At 37.5% G+C, this 13,654-nt stretch overlaps 1 protein-coding gene across 2 annotated transcripts in view; it reads left to right on the top strand.

Moving 5' to 3' along the window:
• dnah10 (dynein axonemal heavy chain 10) overlaps positions 1–12,028 on the top strand; it is a 34,462-nt gene extending 22,434 nt beyond the window's left edge. The window contains exons 52-79 of one of the 2 annotated variants that reach the window (XM_059550828.1): positions 102–273; positions 409–612; positions 710–790; positions 903–1,100; positions 1,381–1,542; positions 1,622–1,796; positions 2,016–2,197; positions 2,330–2,466; positions 2,550–2,767; positions 2,919–3,140; positions 3,226–3,373; positions 3,460–3,739; positions 4,002–4,231; positions 4,882–5,155; positions 5,384–5,488; positions 5,578–5,732; positions 5,820–5,974; positions 6,635–6,818; positions 7,018–7,218; positions 7,294–7,503; positions 7,609–7,704; positions 8,019–8,190; positions 8,271–8,402; positions 8,568–8,779; positions 8,913–9,080; positions 11,150–11,330; positions 11,426–11,571; positions 11,669–12,028. In XM_059550828.1, coding sequence (XP_059406811.1) covers positions 102–273; positions 409–612; positions 710–790; positions 903–1,100; positions 1,381–1,542; positions 1,622–1,796; positions 2,016–2,197; positions 2,330–2,466; positions 2,550–2,767; positions 2,919–3,140; positions 3,226–3,373; positions 3,460–3,739; positions 4,002–4,231; positions 4,882–5,155; positions 5,384–5,488; positions 5,578–5,732; positions 5,820–5,974; positions 6,635–6,818; positions 7,018–7,218; positions 7,294–7,503; positions 7,609–7,704; positions 8,019–8,190; positions 8,271–8,402; positions 8,568–8,779; positions 8,913–9,080; positions 11,150–11,330; positions 11,426–11,571; positions 11,669–11,815 — 4,947 coding nt within the window. In that variant the 3' untranslated portion in view covers positions 11,816–12,028. Of the gene's footprint in view, positions 1–101; positions 274–408; positions 613–709; positions 791–902; positions 1,101–1,380; positions 1,543–1,621; positions 1,797–2,015; positions 2,198–2,329; positions 2,467–2,549; positions 2,768–2,918; positions 3,141–3,225; positions 3,374–3,459; positions 3,740–4,001; positions 4,232–4,881; positions 5,156–5,383; positions 5,489–5,577; positions 5,733–5,819; positions 5,975–6,634; positions 6,819–7,017; positions 7,219–7,293; positions 7,504–7,608; positions 7,705–8,018; positions 8,191–8,270; positions 8,403–8,567; positions 8,780–8,912; positions 9,104–11,149; positions 11,331–11,425; positions 11,572–11,668 lie in introns of those variants that run through there. The other variant, XM_059550829.1, reaches the window with a different exon arrangement.
• The last annotated feature ends 1,626 nt before the right edge of the window (positions 12,029–13,654 follow it).

Here is a 13,654-nt window from a genome sequence, read left to right as displayed (position 1 = left end):
TCCATCAGCTCAATCTGTTATCTATGTAATGTTTTCTGTATTTTTTCCACTTTTATTGATTTTGTTCTAATTTGGTAATTTAGCTATGTGTTTGTTTGTAGGTGTTTGAAATTGTGCTTAGTAGAGGATACTCAGAGACTAACTTCCGTGAGGATCTAAAAACTCTGTACCTTAAATTGGGTATAGAGAATAAGAAAATGGTCTTCCTGTTTACTGATGCCCATGTGGCTGAGGAAGGTTTTCTGGAGCTCATCAACAACATGCTTACATCAGGTATTTATAACTGACTTAATGAAGTTTAATGGCTCTATTTACTTTAAATTCCTTTGGATGCAACATGAACAAATGCCACCGTTTTATGGATTGTATTAAAAAGAAATGCTAACAGCAGTTACTGTGTGTTGTCAGGGATGGTTCCAGCACTGTTCCCTGATGATGAGAAGGAATCAGTCCTGAACCAGCTGCGAGATGAAGCTATGAAAAATGGCTCTGGTCCTTCGAAAGAGAGTATATGGCAATACTTTGTCAATAAGAGTGCCAACAACTTGCACATAGTACTGGCAATGTCACCTGTAGGAGACACTCTCAGAACACGTTGTAGGAATTTCCCAGGTGTGTGAACAATGTATAAAAAATTAGGTCGCACTGTTACTTTTAGATTTTTATATGTTCTTTGTTTTTTTCACTTGTGTGTGTTTTTGTGCATCAGGATTGGTTAATAATACAAGCATTGACTGGTTCTCCGCATGGCCCCCTCAGGCCCTACACGCTGTGGCCAAGTCCTTCTTAGGTTTGTCTTGACTAGAGAATCTAATGCAGTTTATAGATATTATCATTATTTTTCACCAGCGGACAACAATGCAGTTCATTCATGCTAGTTTCAGTATCGCATCTCATTCCAGGTGAGAATCCAATGATCCCAGAGTGTCATTCAGAGGCAGTAATTGCTCACGTGTGCATGGTGCACAGCTCTGTAGGCGAGTATAGTAAACTGTTCCAGCAGACACTCCGTCGCAGCAACTACGTCACCCCAAAAAACTACCTGGACTTCATTAGCACCTACTCCAACCTGCTGGAGGATAAAGATAAATACATACTGGGTAAGAGCAAATTTCTCTTTACTTGTTTGGGAAAATTCGTCTGTGATTTTGAAATATCATACTGCATCTGCATCAGTGTTGTTATTGTTAATTAAAACTAAAATAAAATAAAACGTAAATATTAGAAATGTTGCTACTGCAACTAACGGAAATGTTGAAACAAATAAAAATGACTGAAATTAAAACAGAACATATAAAATAAAATATAATTCTGAAAATTAATAAAGCCTGTAATAGTATATAAATACTAAAATAACACTAATCTGTCTGCACTATCCAGCACAATATAAACGTCTTGAAGGAGGTTTGGATAAGCTGAAGGAGGCAAGCGGGCAGCTAGCAGAGCTCAACATCAAGCTAGCTGAGCAGAAAGTAGTGCTGGCAGAGAAGACTACAGCCTGTGAGATCCTTCTAGAAGAGATCTGCTCTAATACTGCTGTTGGTTAGTATAACATCACATACAAGCACTATGGGTAATTTATATCAAGTCAAAAATAGATTGTAAACTCTGTCTCTTTCAGCGGAGGAGAAGAAAGCCTTGGCAGAGGAGAAGGCTAAAGAGATAGAGGAACAGAATAAGGTGATAGTGGTGGAGAAGAAGGATGCTGAGAGCTCTCTAGCTGAGGCTCTTCCTGCTTTAGAAGCCGCTCGCCTCGCCCTGCAAGACCTGGACAAATCTGATGTCACAGAAATCAGGTGGCCACTGTGCTTCTGGACTCTTTAACACTAAATCAAATCACACCATTCTTAAAATCTTGTAAATCATATGCTCTTGTCCATTGTTGAATAAAAAAAAATATATATACATATTGCATTTGTAATTTTAATTTTATAAATTGTATCTGGTCTACAGGATTTACATGTATGGTTCTGTGCTCATCCTGTCCTCCACCCTCTTTGATTGTGGTTTTGTAGATCATTTGCCAAGCCACCCAAACAGGTGCAGGTTGTGTGCGAGTGCATCCTGGTGATACGTGGCTATAAAGAAATCAACTGGAAGACAGCCAAAGGCATGATTTCAGAGGGCAACTTCCTGCGTACGCTTATGGAAATGGACTGTGACTCAATCACTGGCAGTCAAGTCAAGACTGTCAAAGGTAAACCACCCTCAATGTATTCATTTTCTTGATGCTGCTCTGTGATCCCAATGCCATGAGATGTTTAACTGTTTAACGTAAACCCACCCATGAAGATTCTGATGATCTATTACCTTCTTATCATATAACCAGCCTACCTAAGGAACCTCAACACCAGTTTAGAGGAGATGCAAGCCATCAGTAAAGCCGGTTCGGGCATGCTAAGATTCGTGGAGGCAGTCATGGGCTACTGTGATGTGGCCAAAGACATCAAACCTAAGAGAGAGAAGGTCTGATAAATTCATGAATTCAGTTGCGTAAAGTTTATTACATCTCATTTATTTGAAATTCAATCACAAAATTACATTTAAAGGTAGCTCGTCTGGAGAGGAATTTCTTCCAGAGCAAACGTGAGCTGGAGCGAATCCAGAATGAGCTCAGTGCCATCCAGAAAGAGCTTGGAACTCTTGGAGACAAATATGAGGCTGCCATGACAGAAAAGCAACTTCTTCAGGAGGAGGCCGAGGTCATGGAGAGAAGACTCATTGCTGCTGACAAACTCATCTCAGGCCTGGGATCAGAGAATAAGCGGTCAGCCTACTTATTAAAATCTTAAAAACCTGAATGCAAATGACTCCTAGAAGAACCGATTCCTGACATTAAAGCTTAAATTATTCTCTCCAAGTGAAATTAGACTTTAGTCATTAGTCATGTGCTGTACTGTATGTCTATTTGCATGTAGCTGGACAGAGGACCTGGAGGAGCTGCAGCAGAAGCGAGTGCGTCTTCTAGGAGACTGTCTGGTCTGCGCTGCCTTCCTCAGCTACGAGGGAGCATTTAGCTGGGACTTTCGCAATGAAATGGTGTATGAGGTGTGGCAGGCAGACGTCGTGGAGAGAGGCATTCCTCTGAGCCAGCCTTTCCGAATAGAAAACCTGCTTACTGATGAGGTGGAGATCAGCAGGTGAGTCACCAAGTGATGTTTAGAAGAATGTATATTAATTGTGTATTTGTTGCTGATGACGAAAAAACTGTGTGCATTCTCTTAGATGGGGATCTGAAGGTCTTCCTCCAGATGAACTTTCAGTGCAGAATGGCATCCTGACCACCAGATCCAGCCGCTTCCCCTTGTGCATTGACCCCCAGCAGCAAGCCCTCAACTGGATCAAAAAGAAGGAAGAGAAAACCAATCTAAAGGTTTACGTCATTATATCACTTAAGGCTGCTTTGTTTATCTGTAATCAATCTTGGTCTGTTTTTATAATCAGTATTCTGATTTGCAGATCTCATCATTCAATGACCCAGACTTCTTGAAGGGGCTGGAGTTAGCCATTAAGTATGGTTTCCCCTTCCTTTTCCAAGATGTGGATGAATATATTGATCCAGTTATTGACAACGTCCTTGAGAAGAATGTAAAAGGGCCAGAGGGACGTCAGGTTGTCGTACTTGGTGATAAGGAAGTTGACTATGATCCCAACTTTAAACTTTACCTCAATACCAAACTTGCAAACCCCAAATTCTCTCCTGCAGTATTTGGGAAGGCCATGGTTATCAATTACACAGGTGAGAGCAAACCTTTTAGCAAACCAGTTGACATCAGGTCTCCATGAAGATGGAAGTATATAACTCTCACACAATTCATCACACATGTTTTCACAATGAGTCCAGTAACATTTTTGATCATTATTTTAATTACAGTTTTAAAAAATCAGCTAGTTTTTAGGAGTCAAGATGCATTTTTTTTTTCTGACTTAGATGTGAATATGTGTTTAATCTGGGACTTTACAGCTTTTCATTTAATCTTTCTGTTTAAACTGTTTTTCAGTAACCCTAAAGGGCCTGGAAGACCAGCTGCTGAGTGTTATTGTGGGATTTGAGCAGAAGGACAAGGAGGAGCAGAGAGAACGGCTTATTCAAGAGACTAGTGAGAACAAGCGTTTGCTGAAAGACCTTGAGGACTCGCTGTTGAGAGAGCTGTCCACCTCCACAGGAAACATGCTAGATAACGTAGAGCTCATACAGACTCTGGAAGAAACCAAAACCAAAGCCACTGAGGTTAGTTTATTACACACCACACACATGCATAATGGCCTATTGATTATTTCATAAATGTTTATCACAGACTAGTACGCTGCTGTTCAAAAAAGTGGATTGGTAAGATTTTTTAATGTTTTCAAAGGATCTCTAATCAAGACTGCATTTATTTGATCAAACATACAGCGTCAAAATGACAACAACAACAAAAAAACTTTGCTGTATTTGACAGATGTTTCTATTTTAATGTATTTTAAAATCTTATTTATTCCTGTGATGGCAAAGTCTTCTCAGCAGACATTGCTCCAGTCTTCAGTGTCACACGATCTTCCAGAAATGATTACAATATGTCGATTTAGTGCTTATAAAACATTTCTTATTATCAATGTTCAAAACAGGTTGCACTGCTTAATGTTTTTGTACTTACATACCTTTACTTACATAAAAAAAATTTCAGGATTATTTGATAAATAGGCATTTCAAAAGAACAGCATTTATGTAAAATCAGATTTGTTTTTGAACCCACTGATGCATCCTTGCTTAATGAAAGTATTATTATTTGTTTTTTTATTGTACTGTCTTCTGAATGGTAGTGTACATATGGATTAACTCAGTTAAACAGGATAATATGTGCTGTTTACAATTTAACAATCGTTATTTGACTCCAAAAGGTGTTCGAAAAACTGAAGCTGGCAGAAAAGACAGCCAATGATATTGAGACACTGAGAGACGGCTACCGTCCGGCTGCCAAGCGGGGAGCAGTCTTGTTCTTTGTGCTGGCTGAGATGGCTCTGGTCAACACCATGTACCAGTATTCACTTGCTTCCTTTTTAGAGGTGTTTGATCTCTCACTGTCCAAGTCTATGCCCAACGCAGTCCTGCCCACTAGACTGAAGAACATCATGGATACACTTACACAGAATGTCTATAACTATGGCTGTACTGGTGAGCCTGTTAAACTCTTAAAGTCTAATGGATTCTAATCACAAATTAGAATTTTAGGAAACTTTTTATTATATACTGTAATTAACTGCTAAAGAGCATACCATCTGATTAAGACCTTTTATAGTCCATGAACATTAGCAGCTAGTGATGACAGGAAAAAGTTGAAATAGAATCACTGCTATTTCGTCAATGGATTTAAACCAAATTTCTTTTTGCATTGTTGTTTAGGTCTGTTTGAAAGACACAAACTTCTTTTCTCCTTCAACGTGACCATTAAGATTGAGCAGGGTGAGGGCCGAGCACCCCAGGATGAACTAGAGTTCTTCCTTAAAGGTAGAAGCTTCAGGAAGACTTCTCTCCCTCTTTTACAATATAAAACCAAAAAATAAAAAAGATAAACCATATCTTCCTTCTCTCTCCAGGTAATCTTTCTTTGGAAAAAAGCAAACGTAAGAAACTGTGCGACTGGCTGCCTGATCAAGGCTGGGAGGATATAGTGCGCCTTATGGAACTCTTTCCTAATGAATTTGGTACTTTAGCAGACGATATAGAAAAGAATCCTGAGGAATGGAAGAATGTGAGTGGCGGAAATCATCAACACACCTGATGAACCCACGATGAGATACAGAGTCCGACCATTTATGTCTTTCTTTTTCTGCTGCAGTGGTACGATTTGGATGCTCCAGAGCAGGCTTCTTTCCCCATGAAGTACAAGGACAACCTCACTCCATTCCAGAAGCTTCTGCTGATGCGCTGCTTCAGGCTAGACCGAGTCTATCGCGCTGTCAGTGATTACGTCACACTTACCATGGGAGAGAAGTAAGAGGAAACAGAAATTCACTTATGCATAACATCTGCATCTTAAAAAAATCTCTTAAGACCTTTTAAGTTGTATTTGTTATATTTGGAAAATATACATTACTCTTCAGCTCTTGGTCTGTGAACTGTAGTTTGGTTATATTTGATTGTTATTTATCTAGTTTTAATCTAGCTTTGTAAAGCAGCATTGGGTTTTTGGAAAGGCGCTATAAAAATAAAATGTTAGCACTTTGGAGGGAAAATGAAGACTAAATGATGGAATGCACTGCACAACTTTTAAACTTTTTGCTGACTTGTAAAATTGGTATAGAGAAAAACTGGGCGTCATACTCATTTGTGTAGAAACATGAGCCTGGTTGCTAGTAAATGCTTGACAAATGAAAACAATGTGTTCTAAATATGGCTCAGAATATCAAACCTTTTTATATCCTTCAACTGGTCTGAACTAAGCTAAAAAAAATCTTAGTCTGTGTATCACACACAACATTGCCTTACAGAGTGCAAATTGTAACATAAACAAAAGTCATGCAGTATATTCCAGCCTTAATATTCATATTACAAACGTCCAAGATTTGAATGAACGACAATCAGAAACAATGTCATTTGTTAGGAGAATAAGTGCTAGCTTTATATTTCTCACTTCTTTACTGTGTCTCTCAGATACGTGCAGCCCCCCGTGATCAGTTTTGAAGCCATCTTTGACCAGAGCTCCCCAAACTCTCCCATTGTGTTTATTCTGAGTCCAGGCTCAGAACCAGCCAGTGATCTGATGAAGTTAGCCAAACGCTCCGGCTTTGGGGCCAACAGACTCAAATTTCTTGCCATGGGGCAGGGACAGGAGAAGGTAAATGTGCACTCCCACAAATACAGATCTATATGCTACAGGTCTGTATGTTAAAGTTATGAAATCTGACACCAGCACAGTGCACTTCAGTAATAATATGACCAGCAATAATATGATAACAGACATATTTGGGAAATCTACCATTGAACTCTACAAGACAATCTGTAAAAAGTTACAAATCTGACATTTCTTGTTTCAGGTTGCATTGCAACTGTTGGAAACCGCAGTGGCACGAGGCCAGTGGCTGATGCTGCAAAACTGTCACCTGTTAGTGAAATGGCTGAAGGATCTAGAGAAAGCACTGGAAAGAATCACTAAACCCCATCCAGACTTCCGCCTATGGCTCACCACAGAGCCCATTAAAGACTTTCCCATTGGCATCCTGCAGAAATCCCTCAAGGTCAGGACACATTTAATGTGCGAACATTTAATGTGTGAATATCCATTTCCACGTTAACTCATTTGTCACCTTCAGGTTGTGACAGAACCTCCAAATGGACTGAAGCTGAACATGAGGGCAACGTATTTTAAGATTCCTAATGATAAGGTGATGAACTGTCCTCACCCAGCCTTTCGCAGTCTGGTTTATGTGCTGGCCTTCTTCCATGCTGTGGTTCAGGAAAGACGCAAGTATGGCAAGATCGGCTGGAATGTGCCTTATGATTTCAACGAGTCTGACTTCCTGGTAAGTCTCCTCTAACCCAAAGGTCCCTGAAATGCTCAGGTAGTTTAAGGTTAGTTTAAGAAACGTTTTATTGTTTTTCCATTCTGTTGTTTTATTTCCTCTCAGGTGTGTATGGAAATTTTGGACACCTACCTGACCAAAGCTCACACTCAAGGAGATGCCATGATACCATGGGGAAGTCTCAAATACCTAATTGGAGAGGTAATAATCACATTTAAGTTAATTGTGTCATTTTACAAGCAGAAAGGAACAAAAAATATATAAAGAAAAAGAAGGAAAAAATGATAATGATAAAGAAGAAGAAAAAAACATTTATATTGCTACAAAAAGATTTTATTCCAAATAAATGCTGTTCTTTTGAATTTTCTATTGATCATAGAAACCTAATAAATGATGATAATGAAAAAATTAAATAAAGAAGGTTTCTGCCTTCCCAGGAATAAATAACATTTAAAAATCTATTAATATAGGAACATTTGTCAAATATAGTAAAGTATTTTGCTCGCTTGTCTCAGGTGATGTATGGTGGCAGGGCTATTGATAGCTTTGATCGTAGGATCCTCACAGTTTACATGGATGAGTATCTGGGCGACTTCATCTTCGACACCTTCCAGCCCTTCCACTTTTTTCACAATAAAGATGTGGACTACAAGATCCCACCAGATGGACCCAAGCAGGTTTATGTTGGTATGTTGCTTCCTACAATCTAGCTTCAGAAAGACTCTGGTTTGAATTTGACAGACACTCAAACTCTGCACATTTTGCAGATGAGATAGAGTCGCTTCCTCTTGCTAACACAGCAGAGGTGTTTGGTTTGCACCCTAATGCTGAGATTGGATACTACACCCAGGCTGCCCGAGACATTTGGACTCATCTTATTGAGCTACAACCACAGACAGGTACCTGGTTTATATTGCGTTACAATACTGAAATATGATCACTGTGATCATAGTGCCTACATATTAACAATATATAAATTTAAATATACATACAATTAATATATTTGACATATCAGTTGTTTTCAAAAGGCTATAAATATATTTGCTGCCATGTAAAATCTTTAGGTGACTCTGGCGGTGGCATTAGCAGAGATGAGTACATCAGCCAGGTGGCACGGGACATTCAAAGCAAACTACCGGAAGTATTTGACCTGGACGTGATTCGTAAGAAGTTGGGGCTCGAGATCTCTCCAACGTCTGTAGTGCTGCTACAAGAGCTGGAACGCTTCAACAAACTCACCTTCAGGATGATCCGTTCTCTGGCTGAGCTCCAGCGAGTGAGTGACATGAAGACAGAGAGACAAAAAAAAATCAAAAACCGTTCCAGCTTACAATTAATAGAACTGTTTATGGTGCATTAAAACTGGTAGGTTTCACAGCAGACCATGTTTGTGTGTTTTCTGTCTAAAGGCCCTGGCTGGTGAGGTTGGAATGAGCAGCGAGCTGGATGAGGTGGCGAGAGCTCTGTTTAACGGCCAGATTCCTGTTATCTGGCGGAAACTGGCACCAGATACTCTAAAGTCTCTGGGAAACTGGATGATCCACTTTAAGAGGCGACACGAACAATACAGCTCATGGGTGAGAATCAAATATCACACCATGTAAGACAGTATTTTTTTTAGATACTGGCATCCTCTTAGTTTTTGTTACTAGGATGGAGCAGTCTGTAATAATGACAGACCAATTAATGATTATTATAATGATTATTTAAAATGGTTGACACACTACTATTTTGTTTGGGTTGGTAAGGGTTTATATATATATATATATACAGTCGTGGCCAAAAGTTTTGAGAATTACATAAATATTAGTTTTCAAAAAGTTTGCTGCTAAACTGCTTTTAGATCTTTGTTTCAGTTGTTTCTGTGATGTACTGAAATATAATTACAAGCACTTCATACATTTCAAAGGCTTTTATCTACAATTACATGACATTTATGCAAAGAGTCAGTATTTGCATTGTTGGCCCTTCTTTTTTAGGACCTCTGTAATTCGACTGGTCATGCTCTCAATCAACTTCTGGGCCAAATCCTGACTGATAGCAACCCATTCTTTCATAATCACTTCTTGGAGTTTGTCAGAATTAGTGGGTTTTTGTTTGTCCACCTGCCTCTCGAGGATTGACCACAAGTTCTCAATGGGATTAAGATCTGGGGAGTTTCCAGGCCATGGACCCAAAATTTCAACATTCTGGTCCCCGAGCCACTTAGTTATCACTTTTGCCTTATGGCACGCGGTGCTCCATCGTGCTGGAAAATGCATTGTTCTTCACCAAACTGTTGTTGGATTGTTGGAAGAAGTTGCTGTTGGAGGGTGTTTTGGTACTAGTGTTGTCACAGTACCAATATTTCAGTATTCGTTACCGATACCAGTGAAAATCCACGGTTCTCGGTACTAATTTCGGTACCAAAGCAAAACACAAAAATATGCTAATTAAAAAAAAAACACTTTTTAGCACTAAAAATAAAACCAATGCCATTCTTTATACTTATTTACAATTGTGTTTAAAGTTTTTCTACAAGTTATATATTTATGAAAAACAGTAAACAAGTTTCACCCAAATTTAATTTGTCTTTTAATTTATGAAATTTAAACACATTTTATTTCTGGTAAATAAAGGGGATTTTCTATTAAAATTAAAACATGTAAGAAATATTGTGATTTATTTCTTTAAAAAATAAAGTTTTATAAATTTTTTCAACAGTAGTATCAGTATCACATACATTTTACTAAATAATGGTAATATGTAATATTTCTAGCACAATGCCTTTATGTAAAAATTAACTTTTAGGCCTAATGAATGCATATTTGTCATTTTAACTGAACTTAAAACTGGTGGTGATGCTTAAGATATTTTTGGTCATTGATGGTTTCTGTAAAAAAAATAGTAATAGATCATATTAATTATTATTCATATTAATTATTATTAAAAGATAATACTACTACTAATTCTACTATCATACTAATGTATATCCAATGCACTATGAATTGATGAGCTGCTGGGTTCATGAATATTAATCACGTTGTCTGCGTTCGGTCAAACTGATTTATATTTATAACGGCTGATTTATATACATACATATATATATATATATATATATATATATAATTTTTCTTTTCTGTATTGTTTTTTGAATATGGAGTGTAAGTGTCTTTGATGAAAAATACAGTAAAACAGTTAAATATTATTGCATTTTAAAATAACTTGTGTGTTAATGTTAAAATGTAATTTATTTCTGTTGGCGAAGTTGAATGTTTAGCATTACTCCAGTCTTCAGTGTCACATGATCCTTCAGAAATCATTCTAATATGCTGATTTGGTGGTTGTGGAACATTTCTTAATATTATCAGTATTATATTGATATTAATATTTTGTGGTAACTGATACTTTTTTTTTCAAAAGAACAGAAATGATTTGAAATAGATATTTTGGTAAAAATTTCAAAATCTTACTGACCCCAATCTTTTGAACAGTAGTCATCTATGCACTTGGATGTACAACAGAGGTGTTACTGCCCCCTATTGTCTGTTTAAAAAAATTAGGTCAGGTCCTGTGAATGAACTTCTAATTGAATTTATCAAATGGGCTACTAACTAACTAAATACATACATACATGTTTTTTGCATATTGCTTTTTATCTATGTAGGTGGATGAGGGAGAGCCCTGTGTGATGTGGCTGTCAGGCTTGCATATCCCAGAATCATACCTGACAGCACTGGTCCAGGCCACCTGCAGGAAGAACGGCTGGCCTCTGGATCACTCCACTCTTTACACACAGGTTACACACTACAGGAGTGAGGACGAGATCAAAGAGAGACCAGGACAGGGTGAGCGCTCACAACACCCTGCACAAAAAAAATGAACATGGGGATACTGAGACTCAAGCACAGGTTAAAAACCTGTTCTTTCTTTTCTCTGTTAGGATGTTTTGTATCAGGCCTGTATCTGGAGGGAGCAGACTGGGACATTGAAAAAAGCTGTCTGGTGCGCAGCAAACCCAGAGTTTTAGTGTCTCAACTACCCATTCTCAAAATCATTCCCATTGAAGCACGCCGCCTCAAACTCCAGGCAAGATGCTTCATATTTTTTATCATGATGTCTTGAAATATCTGCCTGGAAATACTTGTAATCTGTAAGCAATGTGTAATTTTGGTTTACTTTTTAGAACACCCTGAAGACTCCAGTCTACACCACCTCTATGAGGAGGAATGCTATGGGTGTTGGACTGGTGTTTGAGGCCGATCTTTTCACCACAAAGCACATTTCTCACTGGGTACTGCAGGGAGTATGTCTATGCCTCAATGCTGACTGATAATATGAAATAATTTATGAGAGGTTTTCAAACTTTAATAACTTCAAAATTATTAATAAAGTAATAAAATAATAGAATATTTTGTTTGTGACCAATGATTTTATTACAATTTCAAAAGACCTGTGCTGTTGAGGTGTTTTGTTTCATCACTAGATGGCAGCACAGTAATTATTGCTGCCAGAACCTGTTGCATTCAGATTTGTCCACTTGATTTCACGTAAAATGTTAAATCTAATGACATGATTTGTGCTCAGAATCTAAAAATGTTAGATTAATTGGTCAAAGCCAAAAGGGAAAATCACAACTTATTTATAAAACCTGCTAAGAAATGTAACCAGTGTTGTTGTTTTTTTATGATTATATATTTTTTTTGTTAATTGAAACAAATTGTGAATAATATAAATATTAGATGAAAAACACATTCAAAAACCTAAACTTATTTCAGCTCATTTCTAATTTTCTTTCAAGCTGAAGCACTAAAAATACTCAAATTAAAATAAATATGAAGCTAAAATGAACTGTTCTGAACTTACTGGAAATGCTCACTAATGCAGAACGTTTTGTGCTGGTAGTTCAGTAGACCATGCCCCATCCTACTCTAGCTTATGGATAAGTATTTAAATAAGTTAAATCATTTGAATGCTTTAAAAATAATAATTTCTTAATTTTTCTTGTATGTGCAGAATGCCTCCTCAGCTTCCTCTGGGGGGCGCTCTGGCCACATATACCTCATCTGAGTGGCAACAAACACTCCTTTAAGATTTCATAGCTCCAGGTCAAACTATACAAATGTAAAGGTTCAATTTGGGGAATTTTACTTAAGTAAAAGAGTTTCAGTTTTACAATAAAAAAATGGTGAAGAAGAATCTCTACAGACCCCATGTCTCATTTGTACTTCTCAAAATCACATGACCAAATCAATACTAAATTAGGAACAGTCATTTCAGTTTTATACTTATAATTAACAAAAGTGACCTCGTATAAAAAAAAAAATAAAAAAAAAATCATAACCACGTTTATTGGAGCAAGATGGTGTAGTTCCATCATCAAACAGCAGGGGCTAATTGGGTCATGCTGACCATCCAAACCTTATCTTCATGGTCTCAATCCCCTCTTATTATCATATATGTATGATACTGAGATCCTAAACTCTCTTAGCTGCCTAATCCATCTGTACTCCATCAAACTGCGATAGCTTGCGCCACAAGCATTAAACTTTAAATGGAAATGGAAATAATTCATCTTTTGGGGGCAGATGAACTCTTCCTCTCTTCTGTTTGTGTTATTAGTTGGTACATGTGATGAAATCTCAGAAGATCAACTGAGTTACATAAAATAAAAATGGAATAAAAGGGTTATTTAAAAGTCTTAAAGTTTGTCCGTCCGATCAAATGATGAGTCGAGATAGAGAAACCTCTTGGCTGATTTTACTATGATTCATCACTCACACTAGACATGAAATGTCAAGTGCATTGCATTAAGGGATACAGTACTTCACACCAAATGCTGTGCTTTATGCTTCTCATTTTTGCAGCAAAAGTACTGTAGTATCCCAGCTAACAGGGAACGTTCTCAGTACTTTGGCTTACATTCTGGACCATTTTTACTGTCAAACAGTATGCCACTGTGTAAATTATTACTGATAAATCCTTGTGTCAGTAGAGATTATAATATAATAATGGCCTGAGGATCATTTACACTGACAATATTTTAGTAGTCACTTTGTTTTCTGTCAGCTGTTAGATTTATGAACGACACAACCTACTGTAACAGGCTACATTTTTTCACAATTCATCATGATTTAATTGACTTCGGAACTGATTTGTTTGCAGCGGTTAC

Source organism: Carassius carassius, chromosome 5, assembly GCF_963082965.1.
Source record: "Carassius carassius chromosome 5, fCarCar2.1, whole genome shotgun sequence".
Classification (NCBI taxonomy): domain Eukaryota; kingdom Metazoa; phylum Chordata; class Actinopteri; order Cypriniformes; family Cyprinidae; genus Carassius; species Carassius carassius.
Note: the sequence above shows the minus strand (reverse complement) of the source record. Positions and strands in the feature narration are given on the sequence as shown.